The sequence below is a fragment of the Saccopteryx bilineata genome, chromosome 2, assembly GCF_036850765.1.
Source record: "Saccopteryx bilineata isolate mSacBil1 chromosome 2, mSacBil1_pri_phased_curated, whole genome shotgun sequence".
NCBI classification, from domain to species: Eukaryota; Metazoa; Chordata; class Mammalia; order Chiroptera; family Emballonuridae; genus Saccopteryx; species Saccopteryx bilineata.
Window position 1 is genome coordinate 251732749 of NC_089491.1, and position 24954 is coordinate 251757702.

At 45.1% G+C, this 24954-nt stretch overlaps 1 protein-coding gene and 1 gene segment (V, D, J or C); both read right to left on the bottom strand.

The window, feature by feature from the left end:
• LOC136325528 (Ig lambda-1 chain V regions MOPC 104E/RPC20/J558/S104-like) overlaps positions 1–24954 on the bottom strand; it is an 896106-nt gene that overhangs the window by 850258 nt on the left and 20894 nt on the right.
• LOC136324036 (uncharacterized) lies at positions 11510–24718 on the bottom strand. The gene is made up of 5 exons (XM_066256256.1): positions 24597–24718; positions 24212–24497; positions 20152–20158; positions 14235–14542; positions 11510–11690 (listed from the first exon to the last, which is right to left on the bottom strand). Exons 1-5 carry the CDS (start codon positions 24640–24642, stop codon positions 11510–11512), a joined length of 828 nt encoding a protein of 275 aa, XP_066112353.1. The 5' UTR covers positions 24643–24718.

A 24954-nucleotide genomic window follows, 5' to 3' on the forward strand; every position in this document is an offset into this window, starting at 1 on the left:
CGACCAGACAACTCCCAAGAATTTAACAGATAACCCAGGTCCTTGTAATTTGTTCTCATTAACTGCCCAGCCACATGCTTTCAAATGGGATAGCAGGGTAGGGACTGCTTGCTCCAATTCTGAAAGAGAATCACTAGTTAGCATAATATCATCAATATAATGGTACATGCGGACTACCTCTGGCTGTTTCCATTTAGCCAGGTCAGCAGCCACCAGCCCATGGCACAAGGTGGGGCTATGCAAATAGCCCTGGGGTAACACTGTAAAGGTCCATTGTCTCCCTTCCCAACTGAAGGCAAATTGGTCTTGACTCTCTGCGGCTATATCAATAGAGAAAAAAGCATTGGCCAAGTCTGCCACAAAGTGGTATGTCCCCAACTCATGGCTTAGCCGATCCATCATGTTAGCTATCGAGGGAACAGCAGCGTGCAAAGGGGGAACAACTTTATTAAGTTCCCTGTAATCTACTGTCATTCTCCAGGTTCCATCTGCTTTGCGCACAGGCCATACTATGGGCAAGAGCTGGAGGGGAGTTTGGGGCCAGGAGAGGTCCTTTTGTTTTTATGTTTGCTTTCATGTCTGTTCTGAAAGAAAGAGGAGGCTCTCCCTGCTTTGCTGCTGCCCTCCCTGTTACCTACAGGCATGGAGCATGGAGTGTATGTATGAAGGGTTTCTAAAATCCAAAGTCATTACTTCTTTATGTCAGATATTTCTCTTAGGCTCTTGTCCACCTGTAACTCTTCTTTTTATTTTATACTATTCTTAGGGAGTTGCTATTATTAAAACACATATGTGAATCTTGTGGGGCAGGGAGCTTTTAGAAATGCAGAACATCTGTGTCAGTTCACACCCACTGGGTCAGGATCCACATTTTATAAGATCCTCAGATAATCCCTGTATACTTTAAAGTTTGAGAGACACTGGTCTGATGTGTGCTTGGCAACATTGGCGTGTGTAAAGCCATTGACCGCGGCCACTATCACAGCTGCCTGGCCCATGCAGGTTAGCATTGGATTCGGACAGTCGGTAATGAAACAACAGAGCCAAGAACTGGTGGGTGATTAGCTTTAATCCTAGCTTGCACCCAGAAGGCAAGTAAATACACACACTGGGCTCCAAGACCCACTCATTCAGAGCTCACAAAGCTACTGACTTATTTGAGTTTCCTAGAATCAAAGGTTTCTAGCTCACTAGCCTTACTAACCTCTGTTCCCCATCTCCTTCTCTCTGCACAAACTCTGCACTAACTGGCTTCTCCCTCAGCACTCGCCGTCTTGGCTGCTTCTCCTGGCCTCCTCCACGTGGCCTTTCCCTGCTCTTCTCTCTAATGTTAATCTCAGGAACTGAGAGAGCAAGCTCCCAGTCTGCCCCACTTTATAGTGCAGAAATCAAAACCTTTAATCCAATATACAAAATAGGGGAGTCTCTAATACAAAGTCACTTATCTGAGGCATGATGGGATTGCACCACCCCACATGAAAAAGGGTGGGAAAGACTTAGTCCTAAAACCAAGCCCCAGGCTACAAGGATCCTGCCTGCCCACAGCTCGACCCCAACACACATTAATATCACCTGGGCAATGGGCTTAGACGTGGGCAGCGCCTTCTTTAACAAAATGAACATAATATATTTTATCTACTCTACAGTGTGGTTTTGGATATGAATTATTCCACGTGTTTCAGTTTATTTTGGTTCCAGCTATTATGTGCAGCTGCTAACTCCCTATTTTTTTAATTTTGTGTAAGTCAGGAATAATGTACTTTAGGTTTTCCATTGCAAATGGCTGATATCTGCCCGTGATTTTACAAAATCCACAGAAATGGCTCAGAATATCTTATTGATAACAAGATAATGACAAAATATCACCTTTTTATTTGATTGGTAAAGCTTTCAAGTTTCCCGAATGTTTTACTATTGCCACAGTATAGAAAATCAAAAAAATATTCAACATCCTTGAAGATATTATTTACTTTTTTTTTTGTATTTTTCTGAAGCTGGAAACGGGGAGAGATAGTCAGACAGACTCCTGCATGCGCCCGACTGGGATCCACCCGGCATGCCCACCAGGGGCGATGCTCTGCCCACCAGGGGACGATGCTCTGCCCCTCCGGGGTGTCGCTTTGCCGCGACCAGAGCCACTCTAGCGCCTGGGGCAGAGGCCAAGGAGCCATCCCCAGCGCCCGGGCCATCTTTGCTCCAATGGAGCCTTGGCTGCGGGAGGGGAAGAGAGAGACAGAGAGGAAGGAGGGGGGGGGGTGGAGAAGCAAATGGGCGCTTCTCCTATGTGCCCTGGCCTGGAATCGAACCCGTGTCCCCCGCACGCCAGGCCGACGCTCTACCGCTGAGCCAACCGGCCAGGGCCTATTTACTTTTATTAAATAGGAAGTTGCTTATATTAAGCTTATGACAAGAACAGTATATAAAATGCAGAAATATTAGCACAAGGTTTGATCACAATTGTGGAATACTGAGAATAAAAATGAAAAAATGCATTTAAATTCAGAAATATACTTGTATTGAATCATTGTGGGTATAACATGTTGATATCAATAAAGGTTTGGCATATAAAGAAACTTATTGTAGAACTTGGCGATTTTTAATACGTTTATAATTTATACAACTCATATCTGTTGCATTTAATTACTAAAATAAATTTTAGTAATATACAAATAAAGTATTTCTCCTCTTTGCCCTTAGGTAACTAAGTATATCAGGGAAGACACTGCTCTCTAGAGGAAATAGGTGTGACCACAGCCCTTACACCCAATCCAGCTGTTACCATTCTCTCTGGATTATGAAATAATTGGATTTTGCTTTTCCTGAACCAGTTCCTCCCAAATCATATTTTCCACTTTATATGAAATAGTTTCTACCCTTTACTTCACTTTGCAGTGGATGGTCCTCACTTAGGCTACTTGAGAGCTGGTGTGTTTGACCACAAGATCCTCTTACAACAAGCACCAGTGAGGGCTCTGTCCTGGTTCCCCATCTCGGTCTCTCACGTGCCGAGCACCACTGTACTCCGGCCAGCAGTCGTACTCAGTGTTGTCCTTGGGCTGGGCTCCCAGAAGGTCAAGGCAGCTTTGGCCAGGCTTCTGCTGGAACCAGTATGGATAGTGACCATTGGTGACATCTCTAGTGCTGGTGCCACAGATGACAGTGACTGTACCTCCTGGGGACACAGTAAGTGAAGGCTCCTGAGTCACCACAGCCTGAGAACTGGACCCTGAAACCAAAACACACCCATGTGAGGAAAAAGGAACAGAGGCAGAGGATCCCTCCAAAGGCTGGTGTGTGACATCTGTATTCACCAGGGCAGTGAGCAAGAAGAAGGAGGAGGGTCCAGGCCATGGTGCAGACAGAAGAAGGACTCGCTGTCCCTGAGCTGAGGCTGGACTCTCTGATGCCTCTTTGTCTTCTACTGAGCTTGCTGTGAAGGGGTGTGTTTAAGGATTGCATTATGCAAATCTGAGCCGATTACCCACTCCCTTCCTCTACCCAGGTCCTCAGCCCTGAGAGCAGCTACACTGTCAGGGGTGAGCCAGGGCTGGTGGTGTGTGGGTCTACCCTATAGGAAGAGACAGCTGCTCTAAAAATTTATACAGGCCGGGGCCACTGTTCAGGGTCCATTAAATATAACCCACATGAGTTTCCGTGTTCTAAGAAGTTCCATAGTGCCCACTGGTGTCCTTTTTGGGCTAAGGGTGTGTGGACTTGTCTCAGATATTTAAGAATAACTATTCGTTTATCATTTGAACATTGTAACTTTATATCCCAGGCCATTACACATTGCTTATCTCTTCTTTGCTCACCACCCACTTTTCAGCCATCGTGGGAATAAAATACTATTTTTCTTTTAAATTTCTTTTGTGGAGCCTAAAATAAAATTTTTCTAATGAGATTTTAAAAATAGAGATGAGAAAATAACCCAAAATTTGACACATTTTCTTTCCCTCACAGCCCAGTGTGGCCGCCTTAGGGGACACTCAGGTAGTGACACCACCTCCAGCCCCCGCCTGCCAACCCCGTCCTGCACCAGGGGAGTCAGCTCAGCGGTGATAGGACTGTTTCTGGAAACCCCTTCTAAGTAGATGACTTCTAACAGCATAAATATTCATATCAGCCATGACATACATCCTCAGAGGATGTATCTTTGTGGATATACCTCTCAACTTGTGGTTTGAAATCAAGTCAGAGTTTTCAGTGGTGACCTGAAATTCTAAGTCTGTTTTTGTGTGTTCTTGGATATTTGAATGAAATTTGGGATGGAGTGTACCTGAATGTTAGCTTGATTGAATTTTAAACAGAAATTCTCAGGAATTATTTAATAATAATAGAAGTACATCTCAAATTTTAATGTTCTTGATAATCTCCTAAAGAGCCTGTTAAACACAGGTTCCTACACACACACACACACACACACACACACACACACACACACACACACAAGTGTCTGACTCAGTAGGTCTAGTGAGCAATCACATTTCCAGCCAGGTCCCGGTAACACTGCCTTTTCAATGCTGATGAAATATCCGTGTGTCTGCAGGGTCAGATCAATGAGCAAGAGCATGTCTGTTACTGCTCTTTGAATAAGGAGAGTCTTACAGGGAGCAGACGGGTCTCTGAGAATCACTGTTGGTTAAAATATTTGTAGCTCAGCCCCCACCCTATTATAACTGCAGGGAGAGGGGGAGAGAGAAGCCCAGTCTTCCAGGCATCACAGAGGAGAAATGGACACACCCTGGGAGGGACTGGAGGAGGCACATGGTGCTGAGCCACTGGACACGACAGTGGGGTCATGGAGCCCACAGAGGGTTGACCATTTGCACCTTCTCTCTTCCCTTTGTCACTGAGGCTGAGCCATTCTGTGCACATGAGGTTTTGGTTGCACTTCCCCGTGGGTTTGCATCACTGTGTAAATGATACCCTATATCCAGAGCACAGTAATATTCGGCCTCATCTTCAGGCTGGGCTCCCATTATGGTGAGGGCGGCTTTGTTCCCAAAGATGGATCCAGAGAACCGACCAGGGACCCCTGAGGGCTGGCTGTTTGTGCTGTAGATGAGCATGCCGGGAGCCTTCCCTGGGGTCTGCTGGAACCACTTAGGGCTGTTATTTGCAGAGACTGACCCAGAACTAAAGCCACAGGTGAGTGTGACTGTCCCTCCTGAAGACACTGACAGCGATGGCTCCTGGGTCACCACAGTCTCAGAAGCCACACCTAAAATAAGCAGAAAAAGGACAAGTGATCTGAGATACAAAGGTCACCCTGAGACCCAGCCTTTTTTTGTCCCCCAAGGATGCAGAGTCCCTTCCCCTGACCTGAGCTGTAAGCGAGGAACCCGAGCAGAAGCACCGTCCAGGCCATGGCGGGGGCACTCACAGGACACAATCTCTCAGGCTCCTGGACTGCAGAGAGGTTTCCTCAGGGCTTTTCATGGACCCTTTAGGAGGGTAAGGTGCTTCATGCAAATCAGCTTCCTCTCTCCTCCTGCCCCAGTGTCACCCTCATGTCCCCTGGAGGAGATGTTGAAAGAAGCTGATGCTGGGACCTCACGCAGACCAATGACTGCATGGTGACTGAGTCACTGAGTGAGGGGGGTTGATGTTTTCCACCAAATCAGCTTCCCTAACTCCCTGTTGACCTCGGTCCTACATTTCCTGTCTGGGAAGCTGGAGGTCAGAATGGTGATCAGTGCGAGGTCTCAAACTCCTGCCCCAATAACGTAGTCTTCTTTAAACTCAACCCCATTCTTCTAAGTATGTTCTGGCTTCTCTGGTGAAACCCCTTCTCTACCTCTGTGTGAGTGATGACCTGGTGTCCTCCTGCCAGCACTGAGCCCATCAGGAAACCACAGAGCCTGTGTCAGGTCTGAAGGGACGGGTCTCCCACTGACACAGTCCTGTTCACTGTCTCCAGAAGCAGCACTCGCGGGACATTGAGGTTGGAGATGTACTGCCAGGCTTGGGGCTACCTCCCCTTGGCTCTAAGTGTCCATAATTATACGGGCTCCCTTTAATAAAACTGCAGATTTAGAGGACAAATGTCACAGCACCACCATTAAATTGTGAGATTTATCTGAACAGGACATACAACAGAATCAGAATAAATGTGCTTAATATTTAGAAACATGACAAAACAGATACGCAGTGTCTATACCAGTTAGAGTGAACAGCATGGGACATTTGAACCACCTATTTTCTTAACCGTCTCCTGTGGAGCGAACAGAATGGAAAGCAAAGAGAAGAGATTAGGCAGTGAGGGGAAGTAGCAGGAAAATAAAATTTGCCAGTTTTTGGTAAAAATAACATACCGAATTTGTTTTTATTACAGTGCAAAACCAAAATATGATTTTATATGTGTTTTTAATTGCCTGTAAATTGATTTAAAATTGATGCTTATTCATTTTTTCTCATCATAGTGTATATGATGCTCAACTTATATCAGACAAGATTATTCAGACTAAAATATTGTATGTGTAAAATAAGTGAATGAATATTTGCTGCTATAGAGATACATATATATTATTGATATGTATATATACTGATCATAAAAATTAGAGAATATTTTATCACTTCATAGTCACTTTGAAATATCCTCTAATTTTTGTGAGCAGTATATTATCATATTTTTAAATGAGAAGGACCTAACATTTAAGATAAAATAAATCATTAGAAATAAAATTAAAATATCTGAAAATATGAACAATATCAGTGTCCCTAAGTCATTAAGAATTGTCTTTGGAATACATGTGAAACAACAGACTAGTGTGACATACAATCTAAAAATATGACTGTGGGAGAACTAAATCACTTATTGTATGTTTCATCGTGAATAAATTGGGTCAGCATAGCTGGCAGCAGGAATCCTGAGTCTTCTTTGTAAATGGTCTCAGTATTCTCAAAGTGACAGTTTTGAAAGCAGATCTTTCCTGTGGGGAAGTTTTGGGTGCCAGTAGGAGCCAGTGTTGAATCGAGGATTGGCAAGTTGCATATGGTAGAAGGACCAAGGGACCAGGAGCCCTTCTAGTGCAGGAAGGAACAGAGAGCAGCTCCCTCTGGTGGCTCTTGAGTGATGCTGCTTGACCCAAGTAAGAGCTTTCTTGGGGTTGTTGTTCATCTCTGAAGGACCACGCCAGTGCATGTTTTGGACCATGGGCTACAGCAGTGGTAGTCAACCTGGTCCCTACTGCCCACTAGTGGGCATTCCAGCTTTCATGGTGGGCAGTAGCGGAGCAACCAAAGTATAAATAAAAAGATAGATTGAAGAATAATAAGTTGTTTTATAAAGATTTATTCTGCCAAATTTAGCGAAAATCCAACATAAAGTACTTGGTAAGTAATTATTACTATATGCTTTAACTTGCTATAACTCTGCTTTATAAATTTTATAAAGTAAAGTTACCTCCCTATTTTATAAATCACCATTACTGTGGAACCAGTGGGCGGTTAGAAAATTTTACTACTAACAGAGATACAAAAGTGGGCAGTAGGTATAAAAAGGTTGACTACCCCTGGGCTACATGATATCCAGTTATGCCATCTTTTTCTCTAGGGGTGTGTCAGGGAACTGACACTGAGAATTGGTGTCCAAGTTTCTTTTTCTGAATGGGGTACCCGACATACATTTCAGTACTTTGTCATATCTTTCTGTTCTCTCTCCAAATACATGTCCCCATCTCCCAGAAACATACCAGTACCCTAGATCACTGAGCACAAGTTCTCCCTGGTGGTCAAGGAAATCTATCTTGATATAACATGGATTCTATTAATATGTTAGGGAATTTTTGTATCTCTGTGCATACATGATGTTGTCCTATAATTTTTTTTAACTTTTAAAAAAAAAATTTTAAATGTTTATTTTATTAATTTTAGAGAGAGAGGAAAGAAGAGAGACAGACAGACAGAGATGACAGGAACATTGATCTGTTCCTGTGTGTGCCTTGACCAGGGATCAAACTGACAACCTCTGTGCTTCAGCATGGTGCTGCAGCCAACTGAGCTATCTGGTCAGGGCTGTCCTATAATTTTGAACTCTCTTTCTGTTGGGTTGGGTTTACAACATCTTCTATAATCACTAAACTAGATTGGGTTATGTGCCTCTATTTAGGTCTTGAACGAGCTCCTTGCATGTTTGTTAGGACTGTGTCATTATGCCTTTTGACTTAGACTTATTTTTAGACAAGATCATTATTCAGTCATTGTATTCACACCCATAGATGACAAACAAATGTGCACGCACGCACACTCACACCAAGCCAATGTGTTTGACTGCTGGTTTAACAGTCTAACCCGAACCCCAGATTTAAGGACAGAAGGCGATAGAAAGAATGAGACAACCACTTCTTGTGCTCAGATGCCAGAATAAAGGGCTGTGCAAATGCCCCTTCACAGTTATTCTTTACCCCATCCCCCAATGAAACCCCTCATCCAGAGAGGAGCAGAGGAAGGCAAGGAGCATGGGCTCTTGGATGTAAAGGGGAAGCCCAGAGCGCTGCTCGCTCAGGCTTAGTGTGGGAACATAGAGGCTCTGTTAATCTTTGTCTGAAGATACACACAGGCCATGTGTCTTCCTGCAGATTTGCTCCTAAGTGTCAGTGTCCGTCTGTCTCTACTAGACATCAGGTAGAACAGTGGGTCTGGGAAGGGGTGAAGATAAAATATGAGGCCAGTGTGCGAGTCAAATGAGTGCTCCTGGGGCCAGTGATCCAGAGGCAGCAGTGCTCCTCACAGGCTGCCTCCACAGGCCCTTCCTAGCTCATGGTCCTCCCAGCTGAAGGGTAGTCATGCTATCCACTCCAGTGTCTCTGGGAGGAGTTCCTGAATTCCTGCCACGAGACATAATCACACTTGTTGGTGAAGATGTGAAGAAATTACCTGCTCCCCCCCACCCCCATACATCGCTGGTGGAAATCTGAAAAAGTGCAGCCATACTGGAAACATCTAACAGTTCCTCAAACCTGTAATGAAAATTCCATGTCTCAGAAATCCACTCCTCAGTGGTGAAACGTGTCTGCCACAAACAAAACCAAGCTTGTGCACAGATGTTCCTAGCAGCACTATGCGTCGTAGCCAAGAATGGAAACCAACTCAAATGTTCACCAGTACATGATAAGTAAACAACATGAGTGTCCAAAAAGTGGAGTATTATTTGGCAATAAAGTAAATAAATAAAGATAAAAAATGGACCACTGACCCATGTCTCAGTATTGATGTGACCTAAAGTACATTATGCAAAAGAATGAAAAGAAACAAGACAGCCACAAAGTACCACCTATTTTCTGGTTCTATCTCTATGAAATGTACCTGATAGGAATCTATAAATACGGAGGGTGGGTCCGCAGTCACCCTGGACTGACAGGTGTGATGAGTGCTGACTCTCCCTGCAGGATATGGAAGTGCTCTCAACCTGGAATATGGATGGTTATACAGCTCTGTAAATATGCTAAACGCTGTTGTATTGTGTATATTGAACTAGTGAATTTGGGGCATACAAATTATATCTCAATAAAGTTATGGTAACACAATATGACTAGATCGCCTGTCACTATTTAAAAAGGACTGGTGCTCAGAAAGTAAAACCCTCAGAGCCAGACACTCTACAGTCTGCCACAACGACCCTTTTTGTTTATCACAGGCACTCCTGGACATGTTCAGGGTAAAAGGGGCAAGTTTTAGTCTCAGTTCCCCATGGGTCAGGAGCACTGTGTCATTGCTGATGCTGTAGTCCCATGATGAGCAGTAATAGTCGGCCTCGTCCTCAGGCTGGAGGCCAGTGATAGTCAGGGAGGCCGTGTTGCCAGACTTGGAGCCAGAGAACCGATCAGGGATCCCTGAGGGCCGAGAGCTTTCATTCATTACTGTTTTGGGGGCAGCACCAGGGAGCTGTTGGTACCAGACTACCCGATGACTTCCGACATTGTTGCTGCTCCCAGTGCAGGAGAGAGTGACCTTCTGTCCCACAGACCTTGACACCGAGGCTTCCTGCCTCAGCCCAGACTGTGCCCAGGACCCTGCAACAGAGTTGTAGAGACACAGAGGCATGAGACTGGGGTTATTTCACAGCATGTTCTCAATAAAAGCAAAAAAATAAATGTGTCCTCCATCATCACTTCCCCCCTTCCCTCAGTCCGTCACCTGAGCAGTGAGCAAGGAGGGCGAGGAGGAGAGGGGTCCAGGCCATGGTGGAGATGCCCACACTCTGCTTCTGAGCCCCACACGTGAGAGAACTGCTCACAGTCTCTCTTATCTTGTCCCCTCAGGGGAGGGCAGGGAGGAACCCTCATGCAAATTGTTCCATCCTGCTGGTGTCCCTGGGGATAAATGTGGTGAAAGCTGAGTGTGGGTGGGGCTCAGGGAGCCCCTCCTGGACCCTGGGAGGTCACAGCTGCTGGTCCTCTGTGAGCACAGAGCAGAGGACACAAGGCAGGTCTCTAGCTCTGATTTTTGAGCTGAGATTCCTTATCTACCTTCAGGGATGGGCCCACATCGCCCCCTGCTGTCTCAGAGTCCATTTTCACTCATAACTGGGATGGAAGTCCTGCAGCTGAGCAGAGAGAGTGAAACTCAACACATCAGCTCTGCCTTTCACATCACCCACCCCACACAGGGCAGGGCCTTCTCATCCCCCGGGGGCTCCTTATTGTGCTGCAGGTGTCCCCACACCTCACTCCTTACTTTAAAGACTAAGCCCCCTCAGCATGGAGTCATCCTCCTGGTCCTCCCACCGTTTAGAGAATTATGTTATTGTGGCCACAGGTACTGAGACCTCAGAGTGAATGTGTCCTGAATTTATGAACATAAAAGCAGAGACATAAACACCCCTTCACATCCTTTGTTTGGGGACCTGAAGTGACCATGGTCGACCAGTATCTGTCAACCTCGTCAGTTGTCCCCCCTTCACCTGTGATGGGGCCTGGGTCCATTAATGACAATGCACAGGGACTTCTGAGGAGAGAGCAGAGTTATTAGGAAGTGAGATCTCCCTCTCCTGTTGCTCTCCCCCACCCCCAGCCCCCAGGAGCATCCACATGAGGTGGTCACAGCACTCTCCTCCCAGGATGCAGCCAGGACCCACAGCCACGGACACATGACCCGTGTGGATATAGTGAGCTGCTGTGTATGTGAATTATTCAGAGGGAGGCATTGAGGCTTCACAGGGACACAGATGCACTTCTGACATTAGTGAGAGCAAAGAGTGGCTGAATAAAAGTACATATAATTATATATATATATATATATATATATATATATATATATATATATATATTTCTCACAATGCCATCACTACCACATACACTGATTAGGTTAAGGCATTAAGAAAATAACTGTGTTAAAATTTTTAACATGGGTAGAATATGAGTGTGGGGCATACTAAGTTCTCCAGACGGATCTGCTGAGTCAGTCAATATGCATACTAGACATGTAAAAGCTCTCAGAAAAGGGACCTAGGACTTCAGTGTCATGATACTGAACACTCTCCTTGCAATTTCAATCCTTCTTTGCCAGCCTAGATGCTCCCATTCAAAGCTGAACAGTAATAATCAGCCTCATCCTCAGGCTGGAGGCTGGTGAAAGTCAGAGAGGCTGTGTTGTCAGACTTGGAGCCAGAGAACCCATCTGGGATCCCTGAGGGCTGAGAACTTCGGTCATCAGTTTTGGGCGCAGCAGCAGGGAGCTGTGGTAGCAGCCTACAGAGTTTATCCCACACTGTTGCTGTCTCCAGAGCAGGAGAGGGGGCCTTCCATCCTGCTCATTTATTTTCACTGCAGCTAGAGAGGAAGCATGTCGGTCCCCACCTGACAGTCCTTCAGTGACTCTGTGTCTTTCTTGGCAGAAGTCATCCCAGCCTGGCTTCCTCCTGCCCCCTCCGCTCTCCTGCCACTCTCCAAGGGGCTCCCCTTGGTCCCCTTCCCTACTTCCATATCAGATAGTGGCCCAAAGCAACTTTTCTCATTTATGGGACGACCAGAATTCCTCCTTTGCATTTTAAATTATTGGAACGTTCTGCCCACACCCATACAGGCATCTCACCCCTACTTCCTCTGAAAACCCCAAGTTGCACAGCACTCCTACTGCTCAGGCCTCTTTGGCTCGACTCCTCGCCCATGCTCAGCCCAGCATCCATGAAAGCACCTTCCCCTGTGGGAGTGCCGTTTCCACTCTGGTTTTCCTCTCATAGCACAGAGTGGCTAGTAATGAGCAATTAGAGAGCTATAAGTACACAGGTACTGTAGTTTGGGTCTTGGTTCTAATTAAGAAGAGATTTTTAAGTCTTTCAGATAAAAATTTACTTTTATGGCATCCATGGGCCATCCAACTGTATTTCCCATCAAAAAAATTCAGAACCCCGTCTTTCTCAGGAGAGTCCTACAGCGCCCCCTGCTGGATCAACTGTCGCTGTCCCTCCCGGTCCTAGGACCCACCAGGGTAATGTTAGGTACAAGATCCATGATTTTGCATTGTTTTAATAATCTCTCTGGATCGAATTGATAAGGGGTCCTGGAATATTGGTCCACACAGAAAACAAAAAAGACTGTTCTGTATACTCAAGGATACACCTTAGGGGATCTTTGCAAAAATGTGAGTTTGTGGAATGATTTCACAACTAAGTGAAGTTATTTAAACACAGTATCTCTCTGCTCAGTCCTCACAGTCTGTCCATCCTCTGTTCTCTCTGCCCTCTGCCCACCGATCCCAGCTTGGCTCAGCCCCACACTCCTCATTCTAGGTTCCATTTCCATCTATTTCATTTCAAGTTGAAATGAAAAGGTTTTCTATAATGTGATATCTTTATGTTGCACTGTGTATGAGGCTATGAGGCTATGTATTTATTCAGTTTGCTTCTGTTGTTACCAACTTGTCAGTGTTACTTATAAATCCTACACATTATATAACTTTTTTATGGAAATCATTATTTTCTAGTCTGATACTTATCTCAGCAATTTTACACTGTGTTCCTCCTTGACAGTTTAGTATTCTAATATCTTGTGTGTGTATGATTTTCACCTTTTGTCTAAGACAAATTTCCACCATGGGGTCATGAAAATATCCCATATTATATTAGGAGCTATAACTAATTTTCTCATTACTTACCCTTGGAATCAACAGACTTTCTTTGTAGAGCAGGCTGAGGTTGCGGGGAAACTAAGCAAAGAACACAGAGTCCCCACGCATTTCCCCACTCTGCCCTCAGCTCGCCCTGTGGACATCTTGCACTGGTGTAGCCCAATTATTAAAAGCATAGAAACCATTGTTGATGAACTATCGATGCCGTTTTTAACTAAAATCCCAAATTTATCTACAGTTGGGTCCCTGAATTGCACAAAGCTACAGGTTTTGCCAAATGCGGATGTCATGTCACTGTTGCAGTGACATAGAGAGTAATTTTTATTGCTTCTTGGGCTTTAGGCTGAGAGCAAGTGTGAAGAATAGTTTTACTACCCTAAAAATCCCTATTTCTTCATTATTCACAGCTCTTTTCATGATCCCAACCTCCTGGCAACCAGGGATCTTTTCACTTTCTGTAGAATATGCATTTTCTAGAATGACATGTTGTTGTAGTTTTATAGTCATTCTGTTTTTCTTCTTAAAGGTTAGCTTCTGTCCCTTAGGAACATGATTTTAAGGCCCCCCATGCCTGTGTGGCCTGACAGCATATTTATCTTTATCTCTGATCATATCTCATTGTAGGTATTATCATAGTTTGCTTCTCTATTCTGATATTATAGTGTATTTTCTTTGATTCCAAAAACAACAATTCTGAATGAAGTTGCGAGCAGCATGTATGTGCAGGTTCTGACGTGGACACACCTTCCCACCTCATTTGGATGAATAGCTGACATTATTGCTGCATCTTATGCTGTGAGTACACTTAGTATGTCACGAGTAGGATGAGTATCCTGTAAGCAATAAATGATGGTCCCGCACAGTCTGGTCTATTTCTACAACTAGCTCAGCCAAAGTGTTTAGCAGAGTAACTTCACTCTGGCAAGTTACAACTCAGAATTCCCACACTCAAGGGAGAAATCACACGAGGGCACAGACACCAGGAGGTGTGTACTTTGGGGGCTGTCTCAGTGGTTGTTAACATCATTCTGCTTCTGGATCCTGAAGATTTCATCCCCTTACATGGCAGACACATTCCCTAGGCCTATGTTTAGCTTTATACACAAAGAGAAGATATTCATGGGCACAGGGTGCACTGAGCCAGGGGTTTTGTCTCACTTCCCCACCTGCATCTGTCACTGTGGAAATGGTTGCTGAACCACAGAGCACAGTAGTACTCAGCCTCGTCCTCAGGCTGGGCACCTGTGATGGTGAGGGCGGCCTTGTTTCTGAGCAGGGAGCCGGAGAATCGGGCTGGAACCCCTGGTACCCGGTTGTTGGTATCACCTATTAGACCCCGGGGCACCTGGTAGGGCTTCTGTTGGACCCAGTGGGCATAGTTACTAGTGGTGACGGCCCCAGCACTGGATGCACAGGTGAGTGTGACTGTCCCCCCAGGGGTTGTGGACAGTGAAGCTTCCTGAGTCACCACAGCCTCATAAATTACCCCTGAAAACTGGTAAAAGACCAAAGGTCAGGAACAGGGACAGGGGTGATTAAAGTACAGTATGGCCTCTCTCATTTCCCCCACACCCTCAGCCCAGAGAGTCCCCCAGACCTGTGCAGTGAGTCAGAAGAGTGACCAAGAGGGGAGCCCAGGCCATGGTGCAGACGTCTCAGTCCTATGCTGTGAGGAACCCCAAGGGTCCCCAGCACAGCTCTCCTTATAGCTCCTATCACTGTGGGGGAGGGGCTGCCATGCAAATGAGCTCCCCTCCCAGGGACACTCAGCAGTGTTTCTGGATCACAGCTAGTCAGCTGTTCTATGTTAGCGACCATATGTTAGTGGGGTCCCCTGGCATTAGAGACATTTCACAGCTGAGCCTGCTTTCCCAGGAACTGGCTCATAGCCCACTCTAGTGTCCGTAGTGAGAATATCATCAATGGACAATGCAGGACTGTCCCTGTTTGCATCCCCCTTCCTGTCTGAAGTAAATCAACAACTGCTGGCTGACAAGGTCACAGCAGAAGAAGATCAAAAACTGCTGATTGACAAAGTCACAGCAGAGAAAAGGCACAACAATACTTCCCCCTTTGACCTTTTGAATTAATTTGGCCTTATATCCCCTCTTTTCTGGGTGTGTGTTATCATTTATGGCACAGGGATAATAGTACCGTGCTTTCCCTGTAGATTCATAGTAATATCTTTGGAAATGAGACAGAGGGTGTGAGTTCCACAGAAAAGCCTGTAAGCCCCTTGAACTGGGCTCATAGACATAAGAGGCTGACTATGATATCCCTCGAAAAGGGTTAAGTTTGTAGGAGAATTCCTTCTTATTAATCATGTTAGAAAAAATAGATTGTGACTTATGAATAGGTAGGAAACAGTGACTATACACAGAAGCACCTTTCAGCCTTCACTTAATTCATTACTTTCCCTCCCTGAGCCTTTTCATGTGGTAGAGTAGAGAAACTTTCCTTTCTTTTTGCATACCTGACCTGCAGGTGGTGGAACACTCTGAGAAGAATAAAGTTAGAACTTAACTAGTGTATGAATATAGTAGATAAATAAATTTGACTAGACAATAGGACCTTAGGTAAGGTAGAGTTATTAATCAGTACTGACCTTTTAGAAGTTTGTACCGATATTGTTATTGCTATTCAAATTATTGGATAACTGTACTTTGAATGACTTACCACCTGATTTATAGCTTATAGAAATGAATGAACTGTTACCTAGAAATATGTAACCATAGTGAAACAAAAACAATGATTAATCAATGTATTCTGAATACCATGTGATTGTAACTTAGTGTGTGTGTCTAAAAATAAAGCTAGACCAGCCATTGGCAGAGATGCCTGGCAGTAAATGCTAAAGAGAAAAAAGAATTCAGCCCTCTCACTCAATTTGCGCCGACGCTGTCTCTTCCTGTGGGACCCCTGGATTCCCCCTGGGGCTGGACCCCAGCACCTTCCCTCTGGCCTGGAGCTTTTAGTTCCCTCTGTATCAGATGAAGTGCCTATGATGCCCGAGCAGAACCTAGATGGAGGAACTTAGGGAAGGGGAGGCCTGACTGAATTGATGCCTCTCCTTCTACTCAGTGCAGAGCTATTAGACGTCTCTGTTGAGTAGAGGAGATAAGGTCTCGGATTCTGCTCTGAGGTCAGGTTCCTTGAGACACACGCAGTAATGGGGATGCCTTGCCACATATGTAGTTGACTGTTCCAGGGTCAGGTGCTTGGTCTCACCCAGGACCAGTAGCATTTCAGAATTTATTTTTATTTCTTAGCGTTGTGTAGTTTAATCCTGATCCAGAATCTAGAGGACTACACTGAGATATTTCTCTCAGAGCTCCGCTGACACTGAGCTCAGCCATTCTCTTGAGCTGGGGCTGTGTGGATAAGGGGAGGCCATGTGGTCAGGGACTCCCAGGAACCCCAGAAGGAGACAGCTGCTGTGAGCACAAAGCTGCAGGGAGACGGTGTCTGCTTTCCTGGTGATGCATTCGGCCACCAACACCCTTTCCAGGCTGCTCACCCCCCTGTTTTCCCTCTTCCTACTTGATTCCTCACTGGATCAGCACGAGAATCGAGTGGAGAGTGTTTGGGAGGATGAACCAACATGTTTCTGTGATTGTCTGGTTTCCTTGGAAAGTGAAAAGGAACCCAGGAAGTGGGAGAAGGTACTAAATGAGGTAAAAAAGAGAATCAGCAGGATTAGGGTCTCAGAGCTAAGGGGTTAGAGACGTTCAGAACGGGAAAGGCATATGAGGAGGGTCAAGTGCAAGTGGTAAAGATCTGGGAAGATGACAAGGTCTTCCCTGAAATCACAGCCTTGGTCATTAGCTGAGGAGTGGACAAGGGAGGGGGGGGCAGGGGAGGAAAGGGAGAGAGACCCATGAATTGAGAAGGGGAGTCTGACTCTAGTGGACAAGGGTCTGCCCCTTAGGGAAGACTGGAGGGGAAGCTACAGGGAAAATGGGCAAGAGCTGGAGGGGAGCTCAGGACCAGACAAGGTCTTTTTGTTCTTTTGTTTGCTTTCATGTCTGTTCTTAAAGTATGAGGAGCCTCTTCTTACTTTGCTGCTGCTCTCCCTGGTACCTATATGTATGGAGCATGAAGTGCATAAATGTGGTGCTGTTGGTCTAATAAGTTTGCAAATGTGATGTATATGTTTGCTCACTTATAGTTTGCATTGGGTGTGGGAGACAGGCAGGATTGTGATAGCCTAAGGCTTAGTTTTAAGACTAAGCCTTTCTCACCCTTTTGATACTAAGATATTTTCAAAACTAAGCTTTTCCCCACACCCTTGACTGTTGCATGATGTGGAGTGGTGCACTCTTATGAGGGATCTCCCTTATGTCTCAGCTAAGTGACTTTGAATCAGAGACTTCCTTATTTGTATACTGGCTTAAAGGCTTTAATTTCTACACCATAAAATAATGGAGACCAAGGGCTCTCTCTCTTGGTTCCTGAAATTAGCATGGCAGTGGAGAGGCAGTCAAGATGGCAGAGTACTGAAGGAGAAGTCAGTTTGTTCAGAGTTTGTGCAGAGAGAATGAGATGGGGAACAGAGGTAAATAAGGCTGATCAGGTACAAACTTTTGATTCTAGAAAACTCGGATAAGTCATTGGCTTTGGTAGCCCTTAATGGAAAGGGAAGTGTTTTCCCACTGTGTGTATTTCTCACCCACCGGGTGCGAGCTAGGATTAAAGGTAATGACCCACCAGTTCTTGGCTCCATTGTTTCATTATTGTCCATCTAAATCAAATGCAAACCTACACAGGCCAGGTGGCTGTGATGTTGGCCGTGGCTACTGGCTTTACATTTGGCATGGTCTGTGGAAGGATATGGATCAGTTCAGTATGGAGCCAACACCACCTTTGAGCAGTGGAATAGAGGACTGGCTGCTGTTATGGTTCCCCATGGCTGTCTTTTTGGGGGCTGTAGGCTGGCTCACTTTTACAGCCATGCATGAGGAAACCGAGAGCTGTGTGGAAGAGGCTGCCCAGGACCTGTAAACTGAGCAGTGGAAGGAGCTGGAGCAAACGTGGGAGAATGAGATGTTGACCCTGGAGCTGGAGCAAGTACCAGGGAAGGAGGCTGACCAGGTTCGTGAGATTTGCTTGGAACTGGAGCAGCTGCTGGAGAAGGAATCACAGGTTTGTGAGTTGCAGATTGCCCTGGATGTTGTGGAGAGCCAGCAGTGGCAGAAGGCTGGGAATGAGGCTGGGGCTGGTGCTGTAAGGCCCGCAGAGCAGAAGGTGGTGGCGGCCAGGGGCTCAAGCTCGGCAGCAGGAGCTGGTGTTTTCAGTTCCTCTTTGAAGGATGAGGAGAATCGGGCTGGAGTTGCAATCCGCAGTGTACAGAAGATGAGAGCCCAGCAGCAAGGAGTACCTACTATGCCCCTGGTAGGTCTGCGATTTTGGGACTTAAGGGTAGATGCCATCATGCTCTCCAGAGCAGAGATGGAAATGCTGACTGCCATTGCCATGTGCTCCTCTTTGGGACAGTGTAATACCTGCCAGGACGGCAGGATGAGGGGAGTGGCTGAGGCCCCATATGCTTGAACTGATTCCTGGACTATGACCAGAGTGAGCTCTGGCTCCTTTGTTGGATGGACTTACGGATTTGGGACAACCTGAAATACCCTGATGGGGGTAGGGGAAGCTTTGTTGGAGGCCCTTCCCCTACCCTGGGAAGCTTTTCATATGGCTAGAAAGAAATCCTAGGATATTTTGCGCTTTTGGCAAAGTGCTCAGAGACTGGGGGAGTGTATCTTTGTAATTGTTAAAATTGTATGTTTGTCATGTAGTTGTAATTTTTGTAATGTGCCTAATTTCCTTGTGCAGGTATACCTATGCTTTAGATTGTAAGTGAGAAAAAGAGGTGGAATGTGGGTCAAATAAGTTTGCAAGTATGAAGTGTATGTTTGCTTGCTTATAATTTGCATTGGGTGTGGGGGACAGGCTGTAAGCAGGCAGGGTTGTGATAGCCTAAGGCTTAGTTTTAAGACTAAGCCTTTCCTACCCTTTTGATACTAAGATCTTTTCAAAACTAAGCTTTTCCCCACACCCTTGACTGTTGCATGATATGGGGTGGTGCACTCTTATGGGGAATCCCATTTATGTCTCAGATAAGTGACTTTGTATCAGAGACTTTCTTATTTGTATACTGTCTTAAAGGCTTTAATTTCTACACCATAAAATAAGGGAGATCAGGGGTCTCTCTCTCGGTTCCTGAAATTAGCATAGCGGCGGAAAGGTAGCCAAGATGGCAGAGTCCTGAAGGAGAAGCCACTTTGTGCAGAGTTTGTACAGAGAAAAGGAGATGGGGAACAGAGGTTAATATGGCTGATGAGGTAGAAACCTTTGATTCTAGGAGTACTCGGAGAAGTCAGTGGCTTTGGAAGCCCTGAATGGAAAGGGAAGTATTTTCCCACTGTGTGTATTTCTCGCCTACCAAGTGCGAGCTAAGATTAAAGGTAATGGCCCACCAGTTCTTGGCTCCATTTTTTCATAACCATCTGTTCGAATCAAATGTGAACATGCAAGGGTCAGGAGGCTGGGATGGTGGCCATGGCTACTGGCTTTACAGATGAGGAGTTTCTATAATCCAAACTCACTAGTTCTTCATGTCAGATAATTCTCCCAGGCTCTTGTCTACCTGTGATTCTACTTTTTATTTTACTCTATTCTTAAAGATTTGCTAGTATTAAAATATACATATATATGTTTAATTTGCAGGCCAGGCCACTTTTCAAAATGCAGAATCTCTGCCCTCATGCCAGCCCCACTGTGTCAAATCCATGATTTACAAGATTCTCAGATGATCCTTGTCCGCGTTAGAGTTTGAGAGACACCAGTCTGACGTTTGTCTGAAAACATGGGTGCAGTTTTGCTTATATATTATCTCAGTCATTTTTGGTTTTGGTTAATGTCTGCAACTGCTAAATTACTGTTTCCACTTTCTGTAAAATCAAGAATAATATATTGAGGTTTCCCATTGAAAATGGCAGACATCTCCACCCTGATTTCACAAAATGCACAGATATGACCAGGGTAACCAGTATGTATAGTGACCACTTGTGAACATTCCACAACATTCCATCTGTTGAAAACACAGATGACAGTGACTGTCCCTCCTAGGGACATGGTCATAGAGGAATCCTGAGTCACAACAGCCTGAGAACTGCACCCTGAAATTAAAAACTGACACATGTCAGGAATAAGGAGCACAAGCAGAGGATCCCTCCAAAGGCTGGTGTGTGGCGTCTGTATTCACCAGGACAGTGAGCCAGGAGAAGGAAGAGGGTCCAGGCCATGGTGCAGATGGCAGAAGGAATCTCTGTCTCTGAGGTGGGGATGGACTTCCTGATGCCTCTTTATTGTCTACTGAGCTTGCTGTGAAGGGGTGTGTTTGAGGATTGCATTATGCAAATCTGAGACCATATGCACTTCCTTCCACTACCCAGGTCCTCAGTCCTGAGAGCAGCTTCACTGTCAGGGGGTGAGCCAGGGCTGGCTGTGTGGGATCTACTCTGTGGGAGAAGACAGTTGCATAAGAATTTATACAGGCTAGGGGCAACTGTTCAGGGTCCATTAAATACAACCTACTTGAGTTTCAAGTGTTCTGAGACGATCCATAGCACCATCTGGAGGCCTTTGTATGCTGGAGGGTATGTGGACTCCTCTCAGATATTTAACAGTAAGTATTGATTTATCTTTGGAACGTTGCAGCTCTGTTTCCCAGGCCATTCCATGTTGCTTATCTCTTCTTTGCTCATTCACCCCTTTTCAGCCACTGTGGGAAAAGAATCTTTTCTCCTGTTAAATTTCTTTTGTGGAGCCTTAAATAAAATTTTTCAAATAATATTTTTTAAATGGAGATGAGAAAAATAAATAAGTCAAGATTTCACACATTTTTGTCCTCCCCACAACCCTGTGTGGCCACCTTAGGGGACGCTCAGGCAGTGACACCACCTCCAACCTGGTGCCCCCCGTCTTAGCACCAGGGGAGTCAGCTCAGGGCTGGTAGGACTGTTTCTGAAAAAGTTCTAAATAGGTAACTTTCTACAGCATAATTATTCATAGCAGCCATGACATACATCGTCAGAGAACGTATGTTTCTGGACATTCCTCTCAGCAACTCACAGTTTTCATGACGACCTGACAGTCTAAGTCTGTTTCTTCGTGGTCCTGGATATGAGAATGGGAATTTGGGAGAGAGTGTGTCCTGAATGTCAGTTACCTCGATGAATTTTAAACAGAAATTATCAGGAACAATAATAATAATAGAAGTAGAGGCACCTACTTCTACACTGGGGAACAATATTTTATTTTCTGTTGCATGAGGTTTTAGAACTTTTTCTATATAGTTCTGCATTGATGATTCCAAATCTGAAATCCATTTTTTGGTGCATGCTCTAGTTTTTATGCAATTTTAATTTCTTTTTGTTACAGTTAATAGCATGCATTGGTTTTTAAATTGGAGTTAAAAGGCAACGACTCTTGGATTGAACATAACCACAAGGCAATTAATGTTTTACAAACATCACTTTTACATCATCGTAGTTTTTTTTTTGTATTTTTCTGAAGCTGGAAACGGGGAGAGACAGTCAGACAGACTCCCACATGCGCCCGACCGGGATCCACCCGGCACGCCCACCAGGGGCGAAGCTCTGCCCACCAGGGGGCGATGCTCTGCCCCTCCGGGGCTCGCTTTGCTGCGACCAAAGCTACTCTAGCACCTGGGGCAGAGGCCAAGGAGCTATCCCCAGCGCCCGGGCCATCTTTGCTCCAATGGAGCCTTGGCTGCGGGAGGGGAAGAGAGAGACAGAGAGGAAGGAGGGGGTGGGGGGTGGAGAAGCAAATGGGCGCTTCTTGTATGTGCCCTTGCCGGGAATCGAACCTGGGTCCCCCGCACGCCAGGCCGACGCTCTACCGCTGATGTAGTTGTTTTTAAATGTAAAAAATTATTATCTGATAAAAACACGCTCTTATTTTATTTTAAGATTGAATCATGTCTTCTTCGAGTAGGCGTAAATATAAGAATAGTCCTGACATCTTCTGTCATATATGTGTCTGTTACACAACTTCAACATCAAAGGTGCAATATTTAATCATTTGTGACACGTGCGTATATTGCCTATTTTCAAGTTCCCCTTGGCAATCAAGACAAGAATTGGGCTCCTCATATTGTGTGTCATAATTGTGAGGAAATGCTTCATGACTGGACAAAAGGAAAACGCAAAGGAATGCCTTTTGGTATTCCCATGGTTTGGCGTGAACCTAAGGATCACAGCAGTGACTGTTATTTCTTTCTAATCCATACAAAAGACATCAGCAAGAAAAAACGGCATATGATCACATATTCTAATATTCCTTCAGCAATACGACCTATCCCACACTCTGAGACACTCCCGCTTACTGTATTTTGTGGATGCAAAAAAAATTTTGTTCCCCAGTGTTATATATTTATTACATCTACTATTATTTATTACCTACTTCTACTTTTTATTATTCTATCAAACTTTAATGTTCATAATAATCTCCTAGAGAGCATGTTAAACACAAGTTCTAGCACACAATTGTCTGACTCAGTAGGTCTAGTTGAAGAATTGCATATCAGCCAGGTCCCCGTAACACTGCCTTTTCAATGCTGATGAAATATGCATGTCTGCAGGGTCAGATCAATGAGCAATGGTTTTATTTCTTCTAAGGAAGAAGAAAGTGAACATGGTGATCAAGTGTATTTTGATAAGATGCATGAGGAAATGGTTGTAGAATCTAAAGGGTCTTCTTCTGATGTGAAGCAGTCATTAACCCATCAGCAGTTTAGCCAACCTGAATTGAATGACTTAGTAAGAGACTTGGGCCAGTCAAAGAAAGCAGCTAAGTTATTAGCCTTCAGGCTTCAAGAAAAGAATGTACTTCACTGGTCAGCTAAAGTATCCCATTTCAGAAAGCATGAACAAATTTTTGTGAACTTTTTTCTGAAGATAAACAGTTTGTTTAATGTCATGATATCAGTAGTCTTCTCAGCCTGCTACCTGTTACCACTTACAGTCCAACAGAATGGCGGCTATTTCTCAACAGCTCTAAAAGATGGCAGACTACTGCTGGAGCATCAAACGAGATTGACCTCAACAAGTACACAAATGCAAGAGCTAAAAATGCAAATTTTTGCCTAAATAGAATTTAAATAAGTTTTGCACATATTTTATGATTAAAATAAATGCTTTAGTATGTTCTATTTCAAAGTTGTAGACAAATTCTGATGCAATCATATCTTTTAGGGTATTAGTGTATTTACTGCATTATAAAAATTATTGTATTTTCACAAGGATATACATTCCAAGAAGACATTCTACTTCATTATGTTAAACTAAATGTTGAAAATTTTACAATAAAATGAAAACCTAAAATCTTGAATTGCAAAAAAACTATAGCATACAGAGATAAACTAATGTCAGATTTGAGATCAGCACACTCGAATTAGGTAAGAACAAGTATTTTGTGGATGCAAAAAAAATTTTGTTCCCCAGTGTTATATATTTATTACATCTACTATTATTTATTACCTACTTCTACTTTTTATTATTCTATCAAACTTTAATGTTCATAATAATCTCCTAGAGAGCATGTTAAACACAACTTCTAGCACACAATTGTCTGACTCAGTAGGTCTAGTTGAAGAATTGTATTTCAGCCAGGTCCCGGTAACACTGCCTTTTCAATGCTGATGAAATATGCATGTCTGCAGGGTCAGGTCAATGAGCAAGAGCATGTCTGTTACTGCTCTTTGAATAAGGAGAGTCTTACAGGGAGCAGACGGGTCCCTGAGAATCACTGTTGGTTAGAATATCAATATTTATAGCTCAGCCCCACCCTATTATAACTGCAGGGAGAGGGGGAGAGAGAAGGCCAGTCTTCCAGGCGTCACAGAGGAGAAATGGACACACCCTGGGAGGGACTGGAGGAGGCACATGGTGCTGAGCCACTGGACACGACAGTGGGGTCATGGAGCCCACAGAGAGTTGACCATTTGCACCTTCTCTCTTCCCTCTGTCACTGAAGCTGAGCCGTTCTGTGCACATGAGGAGGTTTTGGTTGCACTTCCCCGTGGGTTTACATCACTGTGTAAACACCACTACCCATGTACAGAACACAGTAATAGTCGGCCTCGTCCTCAGGCTGGGCCCCCGTGATGGTGAGGGCGGCTCTGTTCCCAGAGATGGATCCAGAGAACCGACCAGGGACCCCCGAGGGCCTGCTGTTTGTGCTGTAGATGAGCTGGCGGGGAGGCTTCCCTGGGGTCTGCTGGAACCAACCAGGGTAGTTACCACTAGAGACCGACCCAGAGCTGAGGCCACAGGTGAGTGTGACTGTCCCTCCTGGAGACACTGACAGTGATGGCTCCTGGGTCACCACAGTCTGAGACGCCACACCTAAAACCAACAGGGAAAAGACATGTTATGACAAACAAAAGTCACCTTGTGGCCCGGCTTCTATGTGTCCTCTAAGGATGCAGAGTCCCTTCCCCTGACCTGAGCTGTAAGCCAGGAGCTGGAGAAGAAGGACAGTCCAGGCCATGGTGGGGACACAGAGGATGTGGCCTCCTCACCTCCTGCGCTGCAGAGAGGTGCCCTTGGGGCCTTTTCATGCCTCCCAGACCCATGAGGAGGACCTGTTGCTTCATGCAAATCAGCTTCCTCTCTCCTCCTGCCCCAGGGTCACCCTGATGTCTCCAGGGATGATCTTGAAAGAGACCAGTGACTGCACAGTGACTGAGATACTTAGTGAGGTGGGTTGAGGTCTTTCACCAAGTCAGCTCCCTGATGGCCTCGGGGACCTCAGTCCTAGGTATCATTCCTAGAAGGTCGGAGGCTGGGGAATGAGATGTGT